This window comes from Chlorocebus sabaeus, chromosome 21 (genome assembly GCF_047675955.1).
Source record: "Chlorocebus sabaeus isolate Y175 chromosome 21, mChlSab1.0.hap1, whole genome shotgun sequence".
Taxonomy (NCBI): domain Eukaryota; kingdom Metazoa; phylum Chordata; class Mammalia; order Primates; family Cercopithecidae; genus Chlorocebus; species Chlorocebus sabaeus.
The window spans coordinates 102,664,397-102,691,282 of NC_132924.1; the positions used below are offsets into that span (position 1 = coordinate 102,664,397).

The window sequence follows — 26,886 nt, forward strand, 5'->3', positions numbered from 1 at the left end:
ACCAAGAAAAATTAAACTTCTTTCCTTCAGGTGTGCTTAGGAAAGGTGATGTGAAATGGAATCCTCTAGTAAAAGGTAGTTTCCAAAATTCAATGTATTGTTTCCTGCTTAGTTCCTTCTACTGGCTATTGATGGAAAGATCATCTCCGCATCATTCTTCACTCCTGCCGCCACCCAGCCCCAACAACCAGTGCAGCCTTTCTGACTTCCAGCCCAAGACTGCTGGTCAAGCCTTCCCATTTATCCTATTCTGTGTCCATTAAGCAGAAGCAGCAAGGCTTGAGTGCTTCATGTTTTCAAGGGATACAGAACAAATTAAGAGGCTTCAGAGTAATTGTCCTTTTGCCCTACAAAAGTGCATTTTGTTGGGGGTATTAATCCATGTTTAAGCAGCAAGTGGCTGATTTTACTTGCTTTTGAGAAAAATGTGTTGCCTTTGCTTATCAGTGAGCTCAAGATAAGTAAGTTTTGGATTATTGGGGGAAATAATGAACTTTTTTCTTCAGGTATGTTAGGAAGGGTGCTGCCAAATGGGATGCTCCAAGAGGTGGCTTCTGAAACTCGATTGTATTGTTCTCTGCCTGGTTCCTTCTACTGGTTGTTGACAGGAAAGATCAGCTTCATATCATTCTCCCTCTTCTTCATTCCTCATGCAATTTTATTTTTAATGGACTCAGGCATTGAAATTAATGGTCAAGAGTGTGAGCCTTGATGCCAGACTACTTCGGTTTGAAGCCCAGCTCTGTCACTTACGAGCTGTCTGGCATCAAGCAGTTCATTTGAAATCTCAGTAGCCAGGCTCTCCTATTCTGCAAAATGGGAGTGATAACAGTACCTTCTTCTAGGGGTGTTATGAGAACTGAGTTATTCCATGTGAAATCCTTAGGTCAGTGTCTTGTATGCAGTAAGGGCTGCTATTCTCATCCATAGCAGCTCTTAGTCCTTGATAGTCACTGAACTCTTGCGGCATGCCAGCTCTACTGGGTAAGGCTCTAAATAGAGAATAGAGTACTCTGCCCTCAAAGAAATCATACTCTTATTGGGGAGACTGATTTAAGTAACACTTAGCAAACAGTATTACTTAGAGTGTAACTCACTATTGAATTATATGGTAAAGACTATGAACATTGTAGAAATTCAGAGGAGGGGGATCACCTCCCCTAAATATAAAATCAGTGAAAGTTTAGATTGATTATGATACATACTAGAGAGCTAAGATGGATTTGTGTATGGTTCACTGTATGAGGTTGTTTGGTATGGTGGCTGAGAGCAGGGTTCCAATGTCACATATTCGGGTTTGAATCCTGGCTCCACCACACACTAGCCATTTGATCCTGAGAAACATAACCTCTGAGCCTTGTTTTCCCCCTTGTTATAATGAGGATAATATCATACAGAATCATGTATATGAGATAATATAGATAAAATTCTCATCGCAGTGTCCAACCCAGAGTTAGTACTTCAAGAATTATTATCATTTAAGCTATATTTTAAGAACTATCTATTCTGATTTAATTATAGTGAGAGGAGATTAGAAGATCAGTTAGGAAGAGGCACTCCAGCACACCTTGTTAAGGTCTTGGAAAGTAAAGTCGTAAGAATGGAGGTAAAGTGATTCTTTTTTTTTTTTTTTTTGAAACAGAGTTTTGCTCTTGTTGCCCAGGCTGAAGTGCAATGGCATGATCTCGGCTCACCGCAACCTCTGCCTCCCAGGTTCAAGTGATTCTCCTGCCTCAGCTTCCCAAATAGCCAGGATTACAGGCATCTGCCACCATGCCCAGCTAATTTTGTACTTTTAGTACAGACAGGGTTTCTCCATGTTGGTCAGGCTGGTCTCGAACTCCTGACTTCAGGTGATCCACCCACCTCAGCCTCCCAAAGTGCCGGGATTACAGGCATGAGCCACCACGCCCAGCCTAAGTGATTCATTTTAAAGAAGTATGGCCAGAGATTGGTGGTTAATTAGGAATAGGAAACTGAAACACACAGACACACAGACACACAGACACACACACACACACACACAACATGTCTTCTCAGAGTTACCCAGTTAGTCCCTAGTGATCAGAACATTTTTTTCAGCCTATTGAGCCATGTTGCACGTGTTGCTCTTCATTTCTTTTTTTCCCCCACTCACGTGTATACCCACCATGTTGCTTTTCAGTAACATGAAAGTCTTATTTGGTTCCTTACACTTGGCTCAATTCTACCCCTGTCTTTGAGAGAAACACCCAGATAAACTTCCTGAAAGGCATGGCCAAGTGACTCTCCCTCCCTTTAGTCCAGTAACAGCCCCCATCCCCCGCCCCTAACAGGCCCTCATTAAAGACCAGCAAAACTTGATTTCATTGAGACTTGCAGCCAACACCTTGGATATTCCAGTGAAGTGTGTGTGTCCTGGGAACTCTGTACATAGTGGAAAATATGAGGCACATTTGGGCTCCCTTTGTTGTAAGGACCAGGGCTTATTTCTAAAGGCAAGAGGGTAATGGTATCCCCTGAGGGCTTGTTAACAAACTCAGATGCAGCTGAGGTGGCTACAGTGTTTACTCCAAAGGAAGGAGAATGTGTTCACTGTGGCATAGAGGAGGAATAAAGAGATGTTGAAATATCTTTGCAATCAGGTAGTTCGCTGCCCCAGTGAGTGTTAGGGGTTGGTGTATTACAGCTTCTGCTGGGGATGAAGAAACCAAGCCTGGCAGCAGAGACTAGACTATAGCAGACTATTAGGGGAACATCAGGGCTTTCTGAACCCAAGAGAGGTAACCCATGGTCTAATGTCTTAGTCAGGAGGGTTGGATATAAGTCACAAGCCCTTAACATTCACTTCCTTGTGGACAAGATGCAGTAGAATCATTTAGTCCCTGCACTCTGAGCCTCTCCACATAATTTGCTATTGGAAGTCATCTCAGTGAGAAACACACAGAGAAATCTGGTCTTTGTTCCTATGATGACAAAGCAGTTTCATAATCTGCCCTCTTGCAGCTTGTCTGTGTTTCGGGTGCAGATAAAACAAGCATGGTTCTCTTATAACCAGCTGCACCTCTGCTGCAATGTAAACAGCAGATGTGGGGGCAGGGTGAGAAGGGAGAGGAAGCTACGTGCAACGGCAGGTTGGGGAATAAGGAGGCAGAGGGGCTCCTCCATCTTTTACAGGGTACAATGGAATCAGGACAGTTGCAGGACGGACTTGTTTCTCAACCATGCTGTTAAGAGAATTTCATACTGCAAGTCACAAGGGCCCAGGGCTCCACAGCCTTTAGCCCACCCTGGCTTTCTAACAACCCAAAGTGGGTATGGAGAAGTTGTCCTTTAAAAACTATGTTAATTTTCATTTTCAAAATAAAGAATAAATCAGCACTTTTGGAAAGGAGGTGGGAAGGGAATCAAAGTGAACAAATAAGCAGAACATCACAGCTTTAAAACAATATGTGTGTGTGTGTGTGTATACATACATACATATATATAATAGCATATATATATGATAACTTATATATATAAGCTATTTAGCCTGAACAACCAGAGAGGAAAGGCAGTGATGTCACCATTTACTTGTGATGCAGTGATTAATTTGAATTTTCAGTTCTTTGGTTAAGCTGTCCTAGACTTGAAGTAGTTCCTCTTAAACATGTCCTTCTACAAACCCATTTCCTGAATATGGCCAGTATAGTCCTTGCATGTAGAGAGGACAATTTGGCTTTGTAGACTTACTCTACGTTTCTAAAGTAGTGGAAACTTACTTGATAGTATATTGTCAACCCTGAGACAGTATTTATTGTGTGTCTACTGTGTGCAGTGCTGTGACTCAGTGCTATGGGGAAATACTTAGATTAATTCCTCTTCTCAAGGAATTTTAGAATTTGTCCTTCTTTTGTTGAGAAGATTTTGCTTTTTAAAAGTCATATTTTGAAAGAAAAATTTGATCTTAGTCTTTAAGATGAAAATATTATTGACTTAAAATTAGACATATTATTAAAATAAAATGGAGCTTTAACATATGGAGTGATATTTGTCCAATAAAACGGGATGGAAAACTTAGATCAGAAATCTTCTCTGGAATAGAGGTCAGCAATGGTACAACTGCTTTTCTTTTCTATAGGTAAAGATTAGACACTTACAGATAAAAGGTTGATGGAAACCTCTTATTTGTAGCTTTGGTTTTGAAATGACTTGTCTAAAAATTGTAAAGTGGTCTTTTTATAAATTTTTTTACAAATTTTTGTAAAATTACAAAATTTTTGTCTAAAAATTTGTAAAGGGTCTTTTTAATCCCTATTCACCTTTTTAGGTGAACATAATCTTTTTCTAGGCTGGGCGTGGTGGCTCACGCCTGTAATCCCAGCACCTTGGGAGGCCAAGGCAAGTGAATCACCTGAGGTCAGGAGTTCGAGACCAGCCTCAACATGGAGAAACCGCGTCTCTACTAAAAGTACAAAATTAGGCGGGCATGGTGGTGCGCGCCTGTAATCCCAGCTACTCAGGAGGCTGAGTCAGGAGAATTGCTTGAACCCGGGAAGCGGATGTTGCAGTGAGCCAAGATCATGCCATTGCACTCCAGCCTGGGCAAGAACAAAACTCCATCTCAAAAAAAAAAAAAAAAAAAAAATCTTTCTAGCAGTTTAGTTGAGTCGTTTCCCATAAAGTTGAGTATAAAAGGGTAGAGTCGCTCTGGAAATGATAACCCTGCTTACCATAGGCATCATTGTTGTCTTCATGCCCCATGTAAAGACCCTAACTGGGGGTTGAATAATTAATCATACTGACCTGTCAACCTGTCACCCCCATTGCATTGGACTCCTCATCCCTGGCATTCCAGATCATTTTAGGTTGTTGCTGGTTTTCAGCTTTTCTTCTACCATACCATATTTTAGAAAGAAGTTAAAGAAAAAAACTTCAGCCGGGCGCGGTGACTCAAGCCTGTAATCCCAGCACTTTAGGAGGCCGAGACGGGCGGATCACGAGGTCAGGAGATCGAGACCATCCTGGCTAACACGGTGAAACCCCGTCTCTACTGAAAATACAAAAAACTAGCCAGGCGAGGTGGCGGGCGCCTGTAGTCCCAGCTACTTGGGAGGCTGAGGCAGGAGAATGGCGTAAACCCGGGAGGCGGAGCTTGCAGTGAGCTGAGATCTGGCCACTGCACTCCAGCCTGGGCTACAGAGCAAGACTCCGTCTCCAAAAAAAAAAAAAACAAAAAAAAACTTCAGGTTTTTAGGGCTTCAGGTCGAATGAAATGAGTGTGATCAGTTGCAGGTACACTTTCATGTCAAGGCTTGGAGAGCTGCCCTCTCCTTTTGCTGTCCATGAAACTCATTCTGCCAGAATGTGTTCAGGATGTACAGGAGTGGCAGGATGTCATCTTTGATGGTCATAAAGATGAGATCATTGTAAACTGTAGGAAGAATTATAGGAAATAAGCAGTCACTGAGGTGGCCTATAAACAAAGATCCTAATTCCATATAAATAATTCTTATTTACAGTTTTCTTCTTCAGACTCTCACACAGCTTTTTCCAAAGAATATACTTTCCTACTTTCCATAAAGTCTCAGGTCACAGTGTAAATATTTGTATCATTAATCATTGACAGGTGGATGCTGTAAAATTGGCTGATCATATATTTATTTATTCTTTTTATTTTTTTTCTCCAATATAGGTAATTAATAAAATTTCCCGGCTGGGTACGGTGGCTCATGCCTGTAATCCCAGCACTTTGGGAGGCCGAGGCAGGCGGATCACCTGAGGTCGGGAGTTCAAGACCAGCCCGGCCAACATGGAGAAACCCCGTCTCTACTAAAAATACAAAATTAGCTGGGCATGGTGGCGGGTGCCTGTAATCCCAGCTACTTGGGAGGCTGAGGCAGGAGAATCGCTTGAACCTGGGAGGCAGGGGTTGTGGTGAGCCAAGATTGCGCCATTGCACTCCAGCCTGGGCAACAAGAGCGAAACTCCATCTCAAAAAAAAAAAATTCCCAGTGGTTGGTGATAGTGTTTATTAACATAAATTTCTTAACAAAATATTAAAAATTAAGGGCCTAGGTACTAAAATTTATTCATTAAAGTCTCTCTAATAAATACTTAAAAGCACTTTAAAATTAAATTCTACCATGAAAAATGTAAAGAACAGCCTTAGTAGTAATTCCAGATCAAGGGTCCCCTGCTGAAAAGACAGTCCTTTCCCTATTGAATGGTGTTGGCACCCTTGTCAGAAACCATGTGACCATATAGGTGAAGGTTTATTTCTAAGCTCTCAGTTCTATTCCACTGGTCTATATGTTTGTCTTTATGCCAGTACCGTACTGTTTTGATTACTACAGCTTTGTGTTAAGTTTTGAAGTCAGAAGTGTGAGTGGTGGTGCTGGGAAAACTGGATATCTGCATACAAAAGAATGAAGTTGGACCTTTACCTAACCCTGTGTATAAAAATTAACTCAAAGTGGTTCCATGACCTACAACTATAAAACTCTTTGAAGAAAATATGGGGCAAAACTTCATGACATTGGATTTGCCAGTAATTTCTTGAATATCACAAAGGAAAAATAGACAAATTGGACTTTACAAAAATATTTTAAATTTGTGCATCAAAAGACTATCAATAGAGCAAAAAGGCAAGCCACAGAATGGAAGAAAATATTTGCAAATCATATCTGATAAGGGATTGATATCCAGAATATATAGGGAATATCTAAAACTCAACAACAACAAAAACTCTATTCAAAAATGGGCAAAGGTCTCGAATAGACATTTCTCCTAAGAAGATAAGCAGATGGCCAATAAGCACAGGAAAAGATATGCAACATCACTAATCAAAACTACAATGAGATACCACCTCATACCCATTAAGATGGTCACGATCCAAAAAACAGAAAATAACAAGTGTTGGTGAGGATGTGGAGAAATTGGAACCCTTGTGCACTATTGGTGGGAATGTAAAATGATATAGCCACTGTGGAAAGCAGTATGATAACTCCTCAAAAAATTAAAAATGGGACTACCATATGTTGCAGCAAATCCACTTCTGGGTATATATCCCAAAGAATTGAAAGCAGGATCTCAGAGAAATATTTGTATGCCCATGTTCACGGCAGCATTATTCACAATAGCTGAAACATGGGAGCAACCCAGGTGATCATCGACAGATGAGTGGATACATAAAATGTGGTATATACACACAATGGAATATTATTCGGCCTCTAAAAGGAAGGAAATTCTGACAAATGCTACGACATGGATGAACCTTGAGAACATTCTGCCAAGTGAAATAAGCTAGACACAAAAGGACAAATACTGTGTGGTTGTATTTATGTGAGACAGAGTAGTAAAAATCATAGAGACAAAAAATAACTCAAAGTGGATCTAAGACCTAAAACTATCAAACTCTTAGAAGAAAACATGGGGCAAAACGTAATGACATTGGATTTGCCAATGATTTCTTAGATATGACAACAAAGGCACACACACCTATAGTTCCAGCTGTTTACGTCAGGAGGCTAAAGCAGGATTGCTTGAGCCCGGGAATTCGAGACCAGCCTGGGCAGCATAGCGAGACCCTGTCTCTAAAAAATAAAAACAAAAATGAAAAAATAATTGAGGCAGAAAGTAGAATGGTGGTTGCCAGGGGCTAGGGAGATGGTAGAATAGGAAGTTTAATGGTCCAGAGTTCCAGTTTTACAAGATGAAGAGAGTTGTGGAGATGAATGATGGTGATGGCTGCACAGCATTCTGAGTGTATTTAACTCCCTGAACTGCACACTTTAGTGTTAAGAATGTAAATTTTATGTTATGTGCATTTTATCACAACAAAATAGTTTTTAAAACTGTACAGTACAATCCTAATTATTATCTTACCTTTTTTTTTTATTTATTTTATTTTTTTTTTTTTGAGACAGAGTTTCACTCTTGTTGACCAGGCTGGAGTGCAGTGGCGCGATATCGGCTCACTGCAGTCTCCGCCTCCTAGTTTCAAGCGATTCTCCTGCCTTAGCCTCCCAAGTAGCTGGGATTATAGGCATGCACCACCACGCCTGGCTAATTTTGTATTTTTAGTAGGGACGGGGTTTCTCCATGTCGGCCAGGCTGGTCTCTAACTCCTGACCTCAGGTGATCCGCCTGCCTCGGCCTCCCAAAGAGCTGGGATTACAGGCGTGAGCCACTGCACCTGGCCTTATCTTTTTAAAGTTGTATTTAAGATTAGCAGGAAATAATTATGATATTTTAAATTTTCTTTTATACTTAATAGAGTTTGCTCAAACTTTCTTTTTTTTTTTTTTTTTGAGATGGAGTCTCGCTCTGTCGCCCAGGCTGGAGTGCAGTGGCCGGATCTCAGCTCACTGCAAGCTCCGCCTCCCGGGTTCACGCCATTCTCCTGCCTCAGCCTCCCGAGTAGCTGGGACTACAGGCGCCCGCCACCGCGCCCGGCTAGTTTTTTGTATTTTTTAGTAGAGACGGGGTTTCACCATGTTAGCCAGGATGGTCTCGATCTCCTGACCTCGTGATCCGCCCGTCTCGGCCTCCCAAAGTGCTAGGATTACAGGCTTGAGCCACCGCGCCCGGCCTCTCAAACTTTCTATAAAAACAAGTATATTGCTTTTATTGTCAGAAGAAGATAACTTTAAAACAGTCATAAAAATTAAAAAGCAAGACAAATTAGTAAGAAGAGGAAATTTTTCTATTTAATGAGACTTTTCTGGCCATTCGGTTTCTTTACCTGCTTCCTAAAATCCTTACAGTGACCAAGAAGTCTTCTGCAGGGGAATTACTGTATCTGTTGTCTTACTTGTGTACTGACTGTCTTAGGTAAAGGAGACAGTATTGAGTTTGGTACATGTTGCTTTGCCCACGGTCCTAACATGTTTACCCCAATTAGTCCCTGTCCCCTCACCCACCTCCACTTACGGCTTTTGGTTACAAGACCACTGCCATGTTACAGCAAAGCCTGCAGTTTCAGAGCAAAGCAGACTCAACTGGCTTATTAGTCCACTTCTGCTAAACTAAATGGCACCATCATCTCTATTCTATGCCCACTGGAATTCGATAGTCCCTCAGTAACTGCAAATTAACACCTGATACTTTACCAGAAGGGATAATGAATTTGCCTGTTTTTTCACATTTTTACCTCTCTGAAATTTGGACAGCAAATTATAATCTTACAATTGTCAGGAATTTTTCTTCCTTACTGGCCCATAAAATAATAGTATGTCTTACAGTTTGTAGCATCATAGAATCAAGAAAAATGGGTATTTATGCACATAGTAAAAGCATATAGCAAGGAAAAGAAAGAAAAATGAGACACACTGCTAAAATAGTATTTGTATATACAAATGATTAATGTCTTCCTATTCTACAGAGCATTTGTGCAATATAGGGAGGTTTATTATTTTGTTGTATTTATAGAGGCAAACTATGTATACAGTTTGGACTTGTAGTTATAATTTTAAATTTTAAGTCTTTGTTTTAGCCCTGCCTGCATATACAGTGAGTCAAAGGGTAGAGTTGGACTTTTCAGCATATTAATCAGCCATTACTTTATATTTGAAAAGCATGACTATAAATCAAATTATTATTTAATATTAATTGAAGAGTGAGTCCAGGTTGCTGCTGACTCCTCATATTATCATTCATCCTTCGCTATAAAAGGACAGTCTCAGATGGTCTGCCTTGTGTTACTGTAAGGAGAAAAGAGAAAAGGAAAACCTTGTGATTGACAACCAAAATGGCTTTTGCATTGTGAATATGGATCAGAGCTTCCACTATGGCTTGCAAGCACTCAACTGATATTGATAAGGAAGAAACTGATAATGAGTGCCTTCTGTCCTCAAACACCGAGGTTCAAAGAAACTCTCACCATTAGCTTTATAGCTATGTAAGACTTCAGATTTCTCTAGCCATTAATATTATTTCAGAATTACTCCTGGCTTTATCTGTTAGCACTGTTAACACGTATTTGCTGTTAGGATCACAACCATGGAGTCAGTAGAGAGACCCAAGGAAAGCATTGAAAGGATGGTTTGTCTTGGCTGCAGTGCTGTTCCTCTATTCATCTTACACATCCCCCTCTCTCCTGTTCCTGTGCCCGCAGCGAAGCTGCCGCCCATGCTGTCGCCACCCTGGCTGAGGCCACCTTACAAGGTGGGGGACAGATCGTCTTGTCTGGGGAAACCGCAGCAGCCGTCGGAGCACTTACTGGAGTCCAAGATGCTAATGGTAAGAGAGCATAAATATTTTATTAAATTTCTTCCCTGTTTCCACTTAAACCTTCCTGACATGACTGGCAGCAAACCCTTCAGAAAGAGTTTGAACTTCGATTTTTTTTCTTCATTGGTAGGCATTTCTTGCCTAGGAATATTCTAGGAGCCTGTGATTCCTTTCACTAGTAGCAGACATGGGGGTTCCTGAAGGAAAATGCCATGATAATGGCTACCTAATTGAATTGTTACTTAAAAAGTAATTATCTTGTTGTGACAAGACTTGCTGAGAGGCATCTTAAAATTTGCTGTGAGCCCCATTTTGTCTTTTACTGTCTCATCGGATAGGGTAGATCAGTGTCCTTTACTGTAGCAGAGACTCTCATGGGCAGGACCATCGTGGAAAGTTCTGACTACATCAAGAAAGGCGCCATCGTCTCACCTGTGCTCAGAGTCAGGCAGCAGGCTGTGATGCCGGTGCCTCTCTGCTTGGTACTGTGGTTCTGCTTCCTGTTATATGTAGCCTCACCAGGGACCTCTGGATTTAGCCAAGTATATGCCCCTACCTTGCGCTTCTTCCCCAGCTCTTTGACTTCTTGGACATTGGTGAATATCTTGAATAAACAAAAGGGATAAAATTCATAGAAATATGGTGGCAAAAATATACAACTTCAGCCCAGCTCTTTGGGTCCACACTGGTAAGGAGTCAGTTGGCAAGACTTAAGCTGCCCAAGGAAGTGCCTCAGAAGTCTGGGTCAAAGAGGAGGGCCAGATCTGTTCTGTGAGACCCTATGTGATTGTTACATTTTTAAATAATATATAATTAAGCAGGACAAATTAAATACCCCATGGCTTTGGGGAAATTCTTGCTTTAAAATCCTGGAATGGGGCTGGGCATGGTGGCTCATGCCTACTAATCCCCAGCACTTTGGGAAGCCAAAGTGGGTGGATCACCTGAGGTCAGGAGTTCAAGACCAGCCTGGCCAACATGGCAAAACCCTGTCCGTGGTGGTGTGTGAGGCTGAGGCAAGAAAACTGCTTGAACCCTAGAGGCAGAGCTTGCAGTGACCTGAGATTGCACCACTGCACTCCAGCCTGGGTGACAGAATGAGACTCTGTCTCAGAAAAAAAGAAACAACAAATCCTGGAATGAGGATAGATAAATAACATACTTTCATCATTTAGGCAGAAGGTTCCTTAATGGCATTAGTGGCAGAAAGAAAAGTTCCTGGCACTTTGTTTATGGTAGGTCCTGAAGAACTGAATTATCTATTAGTTGGAAAAGTCTCTGAAGAAAGACATAGTGCTGTGTCCTCCTTTGGAATAGGAAGAAACAAAGTACCTTTGTCCCCCCAGAGAAGAATAACATAGGAAATGCAAAGAGCCATCGTGGCTTCTGAGAATCATTTTCCAAAGATACCAAACAATTCAATTCTAAAACTATAGCCTACTTTTTCTGTAGGGCAAGAGGCTTTCGTGAACTTATCTAAATCTAGACAGAGTGGATCTCAGCCAGAATGCTGCAGGACAAAGGACATCTTATAGCCACACATGTTCAGGATGAAATGGACCATGGTTGGAATTAAGGAAAACTTCTGTTTCTAGCTAGAACCCTACTATTTTTTTTACCTTTTTCTATTCCTCATCAGAGTCCTAAGCCACCCTGAGCAAAGGGCAGGATATCTGGCTATGTGGTATTCATGTGAAGTGTGATTGCTCTTATTCACTATGGAACTGCTAAAAATAACTTCCCATGTGGGTTCAGTAGGAAACTTTATTATCCATTCTAATCGACTTGACCTGTCTGGGAGAGAACAGACTGCTTTATAGTTCTGGCTCCTCCCCAGCATCACCTTTTCAGATGGATGAATTTATAGGTAAGTCCAAGGACCCTCTGGCTCTCGGCCAAGTAGAACCGTTCAGCCATACAATAAAGTTGAACCGCACCCGCTACTATTGATTACTGGAAGCTGCCTCTTTTCAGTAGCATTGGGTTGTGTGAATCATTTGGTGTGATTTCATGTTGTTGGCTACATTTGTGATCTGGGAAAATTCTGGTTCACATCCTAAAAGCCACTAGTTCCCCCAAAGCAGGCCATCCTCACTCTGTGACTGCCAGTACTTGCTGAACTCAGGCCTTGAGAGTTGGAAGTTACCTCTTTCTCAATGCAGCATTTCTGTATCAAATCAGACCCTTGAGTTGTGCTGTATCCCAGCAGTGTTAGGCAAAGGCCAATCATTTCATCTGCCCTTGGGAACCCAAAGAATGAATCTTACATTGGATACAATCCAAGTAACTTTGATAATCCTCCTGTCTTCTAGCGTTTTTGCCCACAGTGCTATAGTATTTACTTTGGGATTGGAACCAGATTTTTCCCTCTTAATCAGCAATTTAGATATCTGGCTAGACTTTTAGAGGTTCTCTTTTTCATCATTCTTTTGGATTGTGTCCTGTTGCCAGAGTTTGTCGCTTTTTTTTTTTTAAGACAGAGTCTTGCTCTGTCACCCGGGCTGGAGTGCAGTGGCACAATCTCAGCTCATTGCAACTTCCGCTTTCCGGAAGTTCCAACGATTCTCGTGCCTCAGCCTTCCAAGTAGCTGTGATTACAGACGTGCCACACCACGCCCAGATAATTTTTGTGTTTTTAATAGAGATGGGCCATGACTGGTCTTGAACTCTGGCCTCAGGTGATTCACCCACCTCAGCCTCCCTAAGTACTGGGAATACAGGCATGAGCCACTGTGCCCAGCCTATGTTTGTCACTTCTGGGCAGACAAGCTTATAGTATCTGCCAGTAGGTCACTTTTTTTTTTTTTTATCTTTTTTCTTTTTTTAATGTAAATGAGGCCTCTCCATATTGCTCTGGCTGGTCTCGAACTCTTGGGCTCGAGCAATCCTCCCACTTCGGCCTCCCAAAGTGCTGGGATTATAGGCATGAGCCACCACATCCCGGCCAAGCCAAGTTTTTTTAATCAGAAAGAGTTTATTATCAGGAAGAACCAGATGATAGCAGAACAAGGTACTGTTTGTTGACATAGAACTAACTTGGAAACAGATACTACTTAGGGGAAAACATGTATCCCATATTTCAGAGTATGGTTTAAATCAAAATTGGAATAGCAGATGACTCTTCTGAGAGCAATTTGGATATTGTTCAGTCCTGAAGTAGAAAGAGTTTGTGGGGTGGAACTAGCAGGGATAGAGGACCACCGCATGTGGAGTCTGATGAAGTCCACAGTGAATGAGAAGTGGCGGGGGCGGGTGAGGTTATGAAGCAATATCCTAGGGGATGGTGTTTTTCAAGTTAGAGATAATGACCCATAGGCCAGGCACAGTAGCTCACGCCTGGTAGTCCTGGCGCTTTGTAAGGCCGAGGTGGGAGGATTGCTTGAGTCCAGGAGCCCAAGACTAGCCTGAACAACATAGTAAGACCCCATCTCTACAAAAAAATTTTTTTAATTAGCCAGGAGTGGTGGTGCACACCTGTAGTCCCAGCTACTTGGGGGCCTGAGGTGGGAGGATTGCTAGAGCCCAGGAAGTCAAAGCTCCAGTGAGCCATGATCATACCACTGCACTCCAGTCTGGGTGAGAGATCGAGACCCTGTCTCAAAAAAAAAAAAAGAAAAAAGAAAGAGCCAGGCTCAGTGGCTTACACCTGTAATCCCACTACTTTGGGAGGCCAAAGTGGGTGGATGACCTGAGGTCAGGAGTTTGAGACCAGCCTGACCAACATGGTGAAACCCCGTTTCTACTAAAATACAAAAAATTAGACAGGCATGGTGGCAACACCTGTAATCCCAGTTACTCGGGAGGCCGAGGCACGTGAATCGCTTGAACCCAGGAGGTAGAGGTTGCAATGAGCCAAGATCATGCCACTGTACTCCAGCCTGGGCAACAGAGCAAGACTCCATCTAAAAAAAAAAAAAAGGATAATGACCCATGCATGCCAGAAGTTTAAATTCTGGATCACCAAAGCAGACCTGATGAAGACATTGCACCCAGCACCCCAAAGACTTCTTTTTTCTGAACATCTACCCCACACTACCCCAACACTAAAGGAACTACCCAAGCACTCACGTTATTTCTATGTTCTCTGTCTTTTTCAATAGAGTCTTTGGTCTCTCAGGATGGAGTTTCATGATTTGGTTCAATATAAAGATTTTCACTGGTGCCTTTTCATTTAGATGTAGGTAGAATTGTCTAAGGCTGGTGAAGGCTACCAGATGAATTCCTTCCTTTACTTCTTTTTTTGTTTTGTTTTGTTTTGGTTTGGTTTTTTGCTTTTTGAGACAGAGTCTCGCTCTGTGCCTAGGCTGGTTCACTGCAGCCTTGACCTTGGGCTAAAGCTATCCTCCCACCTCAGCCTGCTGAGATGCTGGTACCACAGGTGTGCACTGCCACACCGGGCTAATTTTTTTAATTATATTTTTTTGTAGAGATGGGATCTCCCTTTGTTACTCTGGCTGATCTCAAACTCCTGGGCTCAAAAAGATCCTCCCGCCTTAGTCTCCCAAAGTGTTAGGATTATAGGCATGAGCCACTACACCCAGCCCTTTACTTCTTTTTTTGAACACAGTTATCTCAGTACTCTTTTCATCTTACACACCTTAATGTCAGAAGTCATACAGTTCAGCCCATTTGTTTTTCTTCACTCTCCCTTCCTCTCTGCTGGTCCCCAGAACCCCCTGTGTTCCAGGACTCCTGACCTCCAAGACCAACAGATACAGACATTCACTCAGGCTTGAGGAGCTCTTTGCTGAGTGCCTCTCACCTCTCACCCAGACCTTAACACCCATTGTTGGCAAGCCTCAGAAAACCAGGCCTACAGACCTTTCTCTTCCTTCCTATTGCAGCAAACATAATGAAAGAGAAGGATTATATTGGCACTTGGCCACCTCAGAAACACTCTTCTGTCTGAGATCTTATCGCAGATTCAGACAGCTATCTTTCATTCCTGAAAAGTAGATGGGGGAAAACAAAATAGATGAACAAGTTCGTAACTATAGGTTGGTACAAAAGTAACTGTGGGGTTTTTTGCCATTAGAAGTAATGGCAAATTTGAAGTTGGTGCAGTTACTTTCACACCAACCTAATAAGCCTCTTACCAGAGCTGCTAAGAAAGCATCAACATTTTTTAATAAAGCTGACACTTTTCCTAATGATGCCACAAGAAAAAAGAGAGGATGTAGCATTTGCTGGTTTTGGGGCGGGGGGGTTTGGGGTTTTGTCCTTTGGGGTTTTTTTGTTTGTTTGTTTGTTTTTGAGATGGAGTTTCGCTCTTGTTTTCCAGGCTGTAGTGCAGTGGCTCAGTCTCAGCTCACCGCAACCTCTGCCTCCCAGGTTCAAGTGATCCTCCTGCCTCAGCCTCCCGAGTAGCTGGGATTATAGGCATGCGCCACCACACCCAACTAATTTTGTATTTTCAGTAGAGACAGGGTTTCTCCATGTTGGTCAGGCTAGTCTCGAACACCTGACCTCAGGTGATCTGCTCGTCTCAACCTCCCAAAGTTCCAGACCAGCCTGGGCAACATGGTGAAACCCCATCTCTATTAAAAATACAAAAATTAGCTGGGCATGGTGGTGGGCACCTGTAATCCCAGCTACTCAGGAGGTGGAGGCAGGAGAATTGCTTGAACCCAGGAGGCAGAGGTTGCAGTGAGCTGAGATCGCGCCACTGCACTCCAGCCTGGGTGACAAAGTGAGACTGTCTCAAATGAACAAAAGATTCATCTTTTAAATTGGAAAAAACTTTCATTCAAAATTCCAAAGAGTGTTTTGGGAGTATGAATTTTATGCTGATTTTAAAGTTCATTTGAAAGAGTAAAACCTTATCTTAGCCATTTTTTATCCTACCAAGCCTTTCAACAGAACCACTAACAAACTGTAAAATTGACTCAAGTCCTCCTCTGCTTCTACCCGAGGTTTCCCCAGGTTCAGGTTTATAGGGAGTTTTCATCACAGAGATGGACCGGGTGAAGGAAGCAAGTGTTCTTGCACTTTGAAATTTCACTTTCTCCTTTATTTTCTTTTGATTTTTTTCAATTTCATTTTTTGTAATAAAGATGTTAGTGGAGACCAGACATAGCAGTTCACACCTATAATCCTAACACTTTGAAAGGTTGAGGTAGGTGGATTGCTTGAGCTCAGGAGTTCAAGACCAGCCTGGGCAACATTCGGTGAAACCCTGTTTCTACAAAAAATATAAAAATTAGCCCAGCACGGTGGCTCATGCCTATAGTCACAGCTAGTTGGGAGGCTAAGGCGAGAGGATTCCTTGACCCCAGGAGGTCGAGGCTGCAGTGAGCCAAGATCATGCCACTGCACTCCAGACAGGATGACAGAGTGAGACCCCATTTCAAAAAAGAAAAAAAAAAAAAAGATGTTAGGAGGGCATACCCCACTTATGGAGTTATCTGACCTGGGACATCAGCATACTTCTTACCTGTTGACCTTGCATTCTGTCTCTCAATCTTGTTGTTTCATTAATTTTATTCATTTAACACAATTTATATAATGCTTATTATGTACAAGCATTCTAAGTGTTTTACATGCATTGTATTTAAAACGCATAATAACTTTATGAGGTAAACACTGTTAAACGATTTAACACATAGGGAAGCTGAGACACAAAAAGTTTTAGTAACTTAACCAAGTTCACATAGAGAGTAGCAGACATGGAATTTGAATTCAGGCAATTTGTTTCCAAACCAGTGTACTACACTGTCTCCCTTTGATGTGAGCTCTGGGTTCCTGCCTAGACCCCACAAATACAAGGTGATAACCATTGTTGAACAAATAAATTTGGAAATGTCAAACCTTTCCCCACCCCTGCCAGAGGCTGCTTGCCTTAGTCTAGTTTAGCCGCAGCCCGCCCTCTGCACACACACAGGCCTGCCTTTGCTGGCCAGAGGAGCTGACAGGTCTGTATGCTTCTCCAGTTGCAGAACTCGTCATTGGCTGGCTGTCAGCCTCAAACATTTTCGGTGAGCAGAGTACTCTGCAATTAGTGAATGTGTCATCTTGATTGGAGTTGGGTGGTGGGCTACGGGTGCTATTTAGAGCCAGGGAAACTAAGGGGAAGTAGATGATGTTCAGAAGGAAGGAACCCCAGCAGACGAGTTGTTTCCTCAGCTCCTAGAAGCCTCTGCTCGAGCCTTCCCACTGCCCTTCAGCTGAGGCCAGGACTCTTTCAGCCTTCCCACCTGTCTCTAGCAAAGTTGAGATGAAGGTGATAGGACTGTGGAGCCTGGGGAAAGGGTCAGGGGCGTGTTCGTTTTTGCCTGGAGCAAGTTTACTGGCTTATTTGTTTCCCCAGTTCATCACCAGGTCTTCCACTTGGCTCTGCCTACAGCCCTTGCTTGGGGTCCCCCAGAGATTTTGAAGAGCACATCTCTCTCCGCCGGTCAGCACTGAAGACTCAGAAACCGCCCACTACCTATGCTGCCCTAGTTAAGACTAGGGGTCTCAACCTTCCCTCCTCATGTTCTGAATGAAGAGAAATGGACTGGAGGGCTGTTTAAAAATTAAAGCTGCTGGGTGCAGTGGCTCACGCCTGTAATCCCAGCACTTTGGGATGCCGAGGCAGGAGGATCACAAGGTCCAGAGTTCGAGACCAGCCTGGCCGATATGGTGAAACCCCATCTCTACTAAAAATACAAAATTTAGCCAGGCGTGGTGGCATGCACCTGTAGTCCCGGCTACTCGGGAGGTTGAGTTAGGAGAATCACTTGAACCTGGGAGGCAGAGGTTGCAGTGAGCCAAGATTGCGCCATTGCACTCCAGCCAGGCTGACAGAGTGAGACTCCCTAGTAAATAATAAAATAAATAAATAAATAATAAAAAATTAAAATTAAAATAAGCTAATGACAAGGCATTGTCATTACACTTAGAGAAGAAGCAGCCCTTCGCATGTATCTTCAGGGTAGCGTGTCCCACGTTCTGCGCTGGTCCTGGCAACAGTCTTGCTGCTGAAGTTCCACCTTAAGACTTCAACATAACATTTTCTGAAACTATAAGACTGCCGGGCACAGTGGCTCACGCCTGTAATCACAGCACTTTGGGAGGCGGAGGCGGGCGGATCATGAGGTCAGGCTCATGATCCGTGTTAGGCTGGCTAACACAGCGAAACCCCGTCTCTACTAACAAATACAAAAAATTAGCCGGGCGCGGTGGCGGGCACCTATAGTCCCAGCTACTCGGGAGGCTGAGGCAGGAGAATGGTGTGAACCCGGGAGGCGGAGCTTGCAGTGAGCCGAGATTGCGCCACTGCACTCCAACCTGGGCGACAGAGTGAGAATCCATCTCAAAAAATAACAATAATAATAATAATAAAATAAGTAAATAAATAATAAAACTGTAAGACCCCACTCTGCCTTACTGTGCTACTGTAAAACAAACGTACATTTTATTATGCATTCTAACTACCAAGTTAAGTCAGTGTAGAAGTTTCTTTAGGGAAAAACATTCTGTCTTCTCTTTACACTAAACAATCTTCACCTTTTCACATCCCTGTTTTCTTTGACCTTATTAAAAACTTCTGAAAATACATATGTTTTCCCAGCAGAATTTAATCTCAACTATGCTCATTAGAATACTTTCTTAAAAATTAAATCTTTTTAGCAAGAGGGGTAAGAGAGAAGATGGGTGAGGACCAACAAGAAGTTCAGACAAGAAAGCAGGATTTTTGGGTGAGGTCCTTGCATGAGAGACTAGAACACACATTTCTATTCTGCAAGGCCTCCCAAGTGAGACAGGATGGCTGTAAAGCCTGTTCTGTACTGATTATAAAAGTGGTAAACCCAGCTAAAGCCAAAGGAGGCAACACACATTTTAATTTCCCATGAAAACCAACTTTATGTGTATTATAAGAACAATAGGATTTTTTTTTTCTCCACTGTCTCGCCCAGGCTGGAGTGCAGTGGCGCAATCTCAGCTCACTGCACAAGCGATTCTCCTGCCTCAGCCTCCTGAGAGGCGTGCACCACCACACCCAGCTAATTTTTTCTATTTTTGGTAGAGACAGGGTTTCACCATGTTGGCCAGGCTGGTCTTGAACTCCTGACCTCAAATGATCTGGGCTCCCAAAGTGCTGGGATTTCAGGCATGAGCCACCACACCCAGCCCAATAAGATATTCTTAACCTGGGGTCTATGAACCCTGAGAAATTCTATACAAAGGTTTTTTTTTTTTTTTTTTGGTATCGCTTTTTTCTTTGCCTCTGCTAGCAGCAGGGAGGGTATCTATAGCTTTGATTGAATGTGTAACTAGACCAGAGGCATTCCCACTCCCGCCCCCACCCCTGTTCATCTCCAGCCCACAAAAAAAGGTTAAGAACCTCTACTATAGAAGGTGGTGGTGAGGATCATTTAACTTTGAAGACACCTGGTACAGCACTGAGAATAAAAGGAGGAGCAAGGGAGAGGGGAGGTCTTGCAGAGCTGGATACCCTAAAAGCTGAACCTGTAACAAGCTCTGTAATCTTAGGCAAGCAAATTAACCTCTCTAAGTCTTAGCTATAAAAATTAGGATAATGATAGTTCTGTACTCAGAAGGAAGTTGTGAGCATTAAACAAGATGATTCCTGTTCTTAGCATAGTGCCTGGCACAGGGATGCATCATAAATATAAAATTCTTTAGCTGTCGGCATCAATTTCTTCTCCATCATTCCTCACATATGTTAGAGTGCACAGTACTATGTAGACGCTGCTTTCCTGTCTTTAAGACAGACCTGAATGCTTGCCTTACGCAGTTGAAGATGTATGTTGCAGAGGTGGATCTTGTAAAAATGGGAATAGAGCAGAAGCCCTTTCTATAACCTCGACTGAAGAAAATACACAGTGACATTGTTTAAAGGCTCTATCATGTGCCTTCGTCTGGGGCTGCTGTTCTCTTCTGTACATAGTTTGCAGTCATGAGTGTGGCCTTTTTACTCCTAAAATGGCACAATCTGTCTTCAAATCTCAACAGCTGCATTATATTTCACCTCCATCACAAAATGTGCTTTTGCCATTTTTTCCTTTTTGTCACCACCATCATCCATTTTTACTTACTGCATGTCCCTCTGTTCCAGCTCTTTACAAGTGAGAGGGACGGTGCCAATCCTCCGCATGTTGGGCTGTAAAACACGTCTCTCCTTCCACCTTTTTCTGTGCTCCTCGTTCCCTGGACACATCAGCATACGGGCTTGTTCTCACAAGAGTCCATTGAGATGTAAATGTTAAATTAATTTAGGAACTGTATTATTGTTTCTCCCCAAAAAGGTTGCTGATGTGCCATTCCAGTGTGTACTAAATCACTTTTTGCCTCATTATTTTAATTAAAGTTTAAATAAATGTGTTAAATAGTCCTAGTATAAGAGTGCATTTTCAGTCACCATAGCATAATAGCCTTAAAAGTACTGTTGTGTTCTGTGACACTGTGATACCATTTGTAGCTTTCATCCAAAGATGGTAAGCTCAGTGCCTTAGGACTTGTAGCAGGCAACCCCTAAGCAACTGTTTTTTGTGTGAGCTGTGAGTCCCAGGATATAAGCCTCTCCTCTTCAAGGTCCCCAAAGAGCAGCACAGCTGGTAGCTATGGATTTTTAGGCTGCCCTCCTGTAACATAAACGGTCCTTTCCACCCACCCCCTTGTTAACAGAGTGACTTGAGAGAAAATGAAGACACTAGGGTGCTGGTCTCAGACCGCGCTGAGGCATCGTCTGTTCTGTAAGAAAAAGCAAATGAAGATTCTTGTGTATTACAACTGTTTCTCCTTTGGAATCATAGGTCTTTTTTAAATAGAGGGGGACGGAGGGGATAGTCCTAGACCTGAAAAGATTCCTTCTTATAAGGAGAGCTGTGAGCTGTGGATCAAAATGAAGAGGAGTGAGGGCAGTATACTAGCACGGCCTGCGGCTCCAGCTGAGCTGGGAGCTGGCGGCTGTGCCTGGGAACTGAACAGTGTGTGTGGTGCAGCACCTTGGGACAGCAGTGTCTCTTAGTGTCTTCCACACACCCCCCTGGGAAATAGGCTTTCTTTGCAGACAGGGACTTTTCCCATTTAACTCAGCTAATTTTTCTCTAAGATGAATCGTTTTCATTCTGGGAAACATGTTGGTAGATGTCGTACCAGGAAAATAACCATTTCAGTTGGCTCTAATTTTGCCTTTTGGCTATATGCATTGAGGGTAATTATTTAGGGTCTTCATCTTTTTCCTTTTATTGTCCATTCTTTCATTTTGTTGTTTTACTGCTGCTACAACCACCACCACTGCCACCATCATCTCCTTGCAAATGGCTAAGCAATGTCTGCATTATTCTACCTTCGCCCAGTAAACTGAGTAGAACAGATCTTCTAAGCCCTGTTCAGAGGCAGCTAAAGCCGGGACTTGCCCAGGATCTGTCAGCTATTAAATAGTAAGACTGGAAATCATACCAGATCTCCAGTACTCTTTCTACTGCCCAACGAAACTCCCTTCTTCCCTTTTACTCCCTCTTGCCAGCTTATCCAACCTAGAAAGTAAAGAAGGCATAATACAAATGAAAATCATGGTCTTCATTATTCATCTGGTTATGCTAGTACTTGGTATGGTGACTCCTTTGCAGGATTGTTTTAAGGAATGGTGGCAGGTATGTTTTACTGACTTCAGAAGTCAAAGAGTCATGGTAAATCTTAGCAGAGGCAAATAAAAACATGATACCAAAACCTAACATCTAAATCTGTACTGTCCAGTAGGATAGCTATTAGCTACATGTGGCTATTTGAATTTCAATGCAAGTTAATTAAAATGAAATAAAATGTTATAGGTAGTTATTAGTCACAATCATATTTCAAGTGCTGAATAGCCACATACGCCCTGAGATACTGAATTTTTAATTTAATTATAATGTATTCACATTTAAATGTAAACAGGCACATGTACCTAGTAGCCACGTTAATGGACTGTGCAGATACAGAATACGTCCATTACTGAAGACCGTTCTATTGGGTAGTGCTGATCTAAGGGCTATATCAATAACACTGCGCTCTTCTGGCAAGTTGTGCCCCCTCTGCACAGGGGAGGACAACACGAATACTTGATGAACCTTGTCTTCCAGTGACCTCCTCAGCTCATAAACAGCATGGCTTTGCTTTAAAAAAAAAAAAAAAAATCTACCCATGTGACTGCAGTAATCCACAGCCAGTAAACAGCAGGGTGGGAGGGTTGCAAGGAGAACGGATCTATTTTTAAGCACTGCAGAGTCCAAGCAGGAAAACCTGAGACCGGAGACAGTGGCGACACCGAGACTCACTTCCTAGTGAGTTTATTCATGACTCAGGCCACGTGCATATTTCCACTTGGATTCCTCACAAGTGCAAGTTTCTCTTCTAGGCTACAGGTATCTGCAGCCAGGTGCTCTAATGGATTTACAGTAGCCCGCCAAAAGATTAAATATCCAAAGCCTGATGGTCACAAGGCTGACAGGAGCCATGACTATTGGATGAATTCCAGATTTCACAGTGAAACAGAGCTGCTGCTGAGAAATGGGAGCACAGAGATGTTCACTGGGGCTCTTGATTCTAGACACTCAAAGAGGGGTACAGTTCTCTGCCCCATGTGTGTTTCTCACCCAACCTTTTCATGGTTTTGAGGAGGGGAAGGGACAGCTCAGTGGTGATTCTTCACTTCTAAAATGTGCCCTCCTTCCCTGTCTTCATAATGACCTCCTGAAGTCCAGTGTGCCTTGCAAAATAGCTCTCGGGAAGAGGTGGCAGTTTTCCTGACTCCCCAGTCTCCCCCATCCTGGGAGATGTATTCATGGCACTAATTTGAGGGGTAGCAGAGACTATAATCCTACTCTCTTTACCGGCTGGGGCATCCGAAGCACGCAGTAACTGTTGACTACCACTGCTGCAACTGCTGTTAGGATTATTACCATTATAATGATTAATCACTCACACTGAATGGGAAGGGAAGTAACCTTCAGAGGTTCACTCTTAGTACTTCTGACACACATGCTTAGGGCCGGGGCCAGTGAGTCTTCATTTGCAGAGAGGTGGTAGTGAATCTCCCACAAGGATCCCTACTTCAGGAATCCTGTGTTCCTGGTGGAAATCCATCGTATCCCTCAGGCATACTGAGATTCTGTTTTCTAGAATTACCAGGGCTTTCCTGTCACTCCTCAGGCATACCCCCCATAGCTGGAGGGATTTCCAGTTGCCAGGGTTCTTTGGTGCTTTTCTTTGCCTCCTGCAGAGATGCTGAGCTGTGGACACTTCCAGAAAGACCAGCACTGCCTCATGAGAGTATCCTGTTCCTCTTTGCAGGTTCAGGTTCCTTGTGTAGCCTGCACATCCAGAGGGGATTGTGTCATTCTCTCTCTACCATTATAAACTGGGGTGGCCTCGGGCATTCATCATTTGTATGCCAGGAATTGCTAACGTAGGCTCTGCTATCTGAAGGCTTAAAGACTGCAGATCAAAAGTGGACATAGAGGGCCTTTACAATGAGATGATAGGCCACTAGCTGGCAGTCTCTATTCTTAGTGTTCATCTAAGCCATGACCATGTCCTTCAGATACAGCTTTTAGATACTTTTCATGTGAAAGACTGGGTGCCTCCAGATAACGTGTCAGGGCCCCACAGGGAATTAGCACATGTTGTCAAGCCCCGTTGGCATACCTTCATGTACTCTGCTTTTCTGTACTTCAGGTCTGTAATTCATGTACTCTTTGGTCTGCCTGTCTTGGGTATTCTCAGCTTGGGGAAACTCGATGAGCCAGCACACCATCCTATGAACAGAACACCAATCTCAGCCAGGGACATTCCGAGCAGACAACTCAGGTCAGGGCTTCCGGACAGATTCCCAAGAAGGTCCCTGCCATCTGGCAGATGGACGCCACTGACTGTGGTCTCCTCTCCATCCGCGGTATCCTCAAGGCCAAGTTACATGCTTCTTTGTCTCATTCTCCTTCCCTTTAGGTCCGCAGATCTTTCCAAGTCTTTGTATGTAAAGGCAGATTTTGGTCTTAGATTATTCCAGCTCCTTATAAACCAAGACTGAATCTTGTGCCTGTCATTGTGAGCGCTATTCTGTAAAGGAATTTTTTTTTTTCCTGGCATACCAAATCCAGAGCCATAATTGGACAAGTTTAATTGGAGTCATTTCAAATGAGCATGTAAAAAGGGCATTAATCACCGTTCACACAGGAATCAGAATACTAGAACAGGAAAAATTCTTATAGAATAAAGTTTTTCAGGTTATTGGGTAAAGGGGACTTTCCTCTTTTTATTTATGCTTCCATTAGGATTTTGAAGGAATGTCAGTGTCCTGTTATTAACTCTAATAGCTTGTCCCTCGCAGCCAGGATGGTTTGGGGCCCTCTGGCTCTCAGGTTACCTGTGTAAATACAGGGATTCACTTGCCAGCACCCAGCTCTAACATTTGCTTAATAAAGAGCAAATGTGCAGAACCCAGCAGCAGCAGCAGCCTGGCAGAAGCAGTAATCTGAACAGGACAAACATGCTTCCTCTTTGTGCGATGCTCTTTCTCCATCCTCCTGCCAAGAGCAGGATATCAAATGAAGGGGAGGTTGTGGTTGGAGTCAGTGAAGTGAATGTCTAAGTGGCACCTGCTTCATTCAACAGATCTGCTTTCCTGGGGCCTCCCAGTACACATCTGCTCCTGACAAAGCCTCTTTTCTCCTCCTGTTGGTCAGACTGAGAGCAAAGGCCTGGCAAGGAGACATACTGGTTTTGCTTTGTCAGCACAATTGCCTGTGACATTATAATTACACCAAATCTTCATTATTAGAAAGGCCCCAATTTAGAGATTTTCAGAGCCTAAATGGGATTTTCGAAGTGAAATTGATTTTAAAAAAAAAAAAAAAAGAAAAAAAACTTTGCCATCATAAAGCCTAGCAATTGGATCTGAGAATCATTGAAGGAGTCTAAATATGGAAACTGAGACACTGCTGTGAGGGAGACTACAAAGACCATGCTATCAGATTGGCTCGCTAGAGAGGCGTCCAGCAGTCTTCTGACTCCGCCCAGCCCAGCCGCTCCGTATTCCTGCAGCACTGTAACGTGCATCTACACTGCACTGCTTTCACATGCTGAGCGTTTCTCATGCAGACTCCTAGGGGGCTGGAGGGTATTAAAATAAGTTGATGAGGTATGGCAGTAAAGGAAAGAACCTGTGATTTAAATAAGGGAAATGCCAGAAAACTATATTTTAGGTAAATACAAAGCATCCAATTTAGATTGAGTTTCCATTTCAACAAAGGCAACCCTTAGAGTGTTACACACTGTGAGTGTATGTGTCTGTCAGAGGCACATTTATGATATGGAGTTGGCACACTGGAAGCTCTGGAAAGGTTTTAGAGCTGTGCTCTGGCTATTTAAACTGTTTAAAACAGAATAAAATTTTAAAAGAAGTTCCTCAGTCATGCTGGCCATATTTCAAGCACTCTGTAGCCACCGTGTTGGACAGCACTCAAACAGAACGTGCCCATCATCACAGGAAGCTCTAGTGGACTGCACTGTTTGAGGTTGGTCTGAACCTCTTAAAATGCCTCGACTGCTTAAGGAAGCCTGGGAGTTTCTAGTGCAGTCTTGTTGGAAGGAAAAAATGAAATATGCCTGAATGTTTCTGGAACAACTCCTTCCAGCCATGTTACCTAGACTGTGTTCTTGTTCAGCTTTTTGTATTTTTTTCCTCCAAGTATTTCATGTCCTTTTCCCACTCCTACCCCTTGTTTTAAACAACAACAACAACAACCTGAATTATAAAAATGAGAAGGGAATTTAATTTTAGAAATGTCCACTTTCAGCTGACCTTCTCCTTGGCCTTCTCCTAATTAAGCTTTCACAGCCCTGCTGTTGGACCAGACAGTCCTTTTCTCATTAAACGGAGCATCTTATTAAAACAAGAGGGCATATGAACACTTGAGCCAAGAGTGTGCAAACGAATTGTGCATTGTGTGGACAATGCTGCAGGGAGTGGAACACTGGGCTGCCAACACTTTCCATTTCCAGCAACTCCTGGGACCAAGGACAGGGCCTTTAATTTGCTTCTTCCATTTGTCTGTGTCTAGTAGCTACTGCACAGTTGCTTTGACTCCTGGAGAAAGCCCACGTAAAATAACAACACTACTTCAAATTTAGACCGTGTCTTTTTTCTCAAGAACTTAAGTCATGTCAGCATGATGTTATTTATCCTCACAGTGGTCCTAAGATACAGAAGTGGCCTGTTGGTTTTGCAAATGTGAATATAGTTAACTCTTACTTGTTACCTACAGATTATCTGTCATGCAGATTACTCGTGACACATTTTAAATCCTTGGGCAATTTCTCTGAGCGAGCCAGTATAAGCCTGGACCATCTCCTCCGCCCCGACCCAGCTGCTGGGTACTTAGGGAATACAAATTAGTTTTCATATTAGCTTAAAGAAGACATAATTAGGAAGGTAAGTGCTACAAGAAAATCACATCACAAATTCCAATGGCAAGGGGGAAATATGAGGGAAATGACCTCCTCTCCCTTCAACTGAACTAAAATCTGGTGGCCTAAGTGCACATTAGCACTTGGTGCTGGCATGCTTGCCGAAGGCTTTCCTCAGGGGTGGAAGGAGCAAGGCTGTGCACCCTGCACCGGATGTGCATGGGAAGCTGCAGCACTGCAGCGGGGCTGGTGGCCCATCTTGCCCGGTGCTTTTTTTTTTTTTTTAACAGTTCTGTGTTATTG

General features: G+C 43.0%; 1 protein-coding gene across 7 annotated transcripts in view; it reads left to right on the plus strand.

Moving 5' to 3' along the window:
- Positions 1-26,886, plus strand: part of NRF1 (nuclear respiratory factor 1) — a 149,435-nt gene that overhangs the window by 109,720 nt on the left and 12,829 nt on the right. For 6 of the 7 annotated variants that reach the window (XM_007982890.3, XM_007982896.3, XM_007982894.3 and 3 more), the window contains exon 10: positions 10,076-10,200. In XM_007982890.3, the coding sequence (XP_007981081.1) occupies positions 10,076-10,200 (125 nt within the window). Of the gene's footprint in view, positions 1-10,075; positions 10,201-17,497; positions 26,866-26,886 lie in introns of those variants that run through there. The other variant, XM_038004395.2, reaches the window with a different exon arrangement.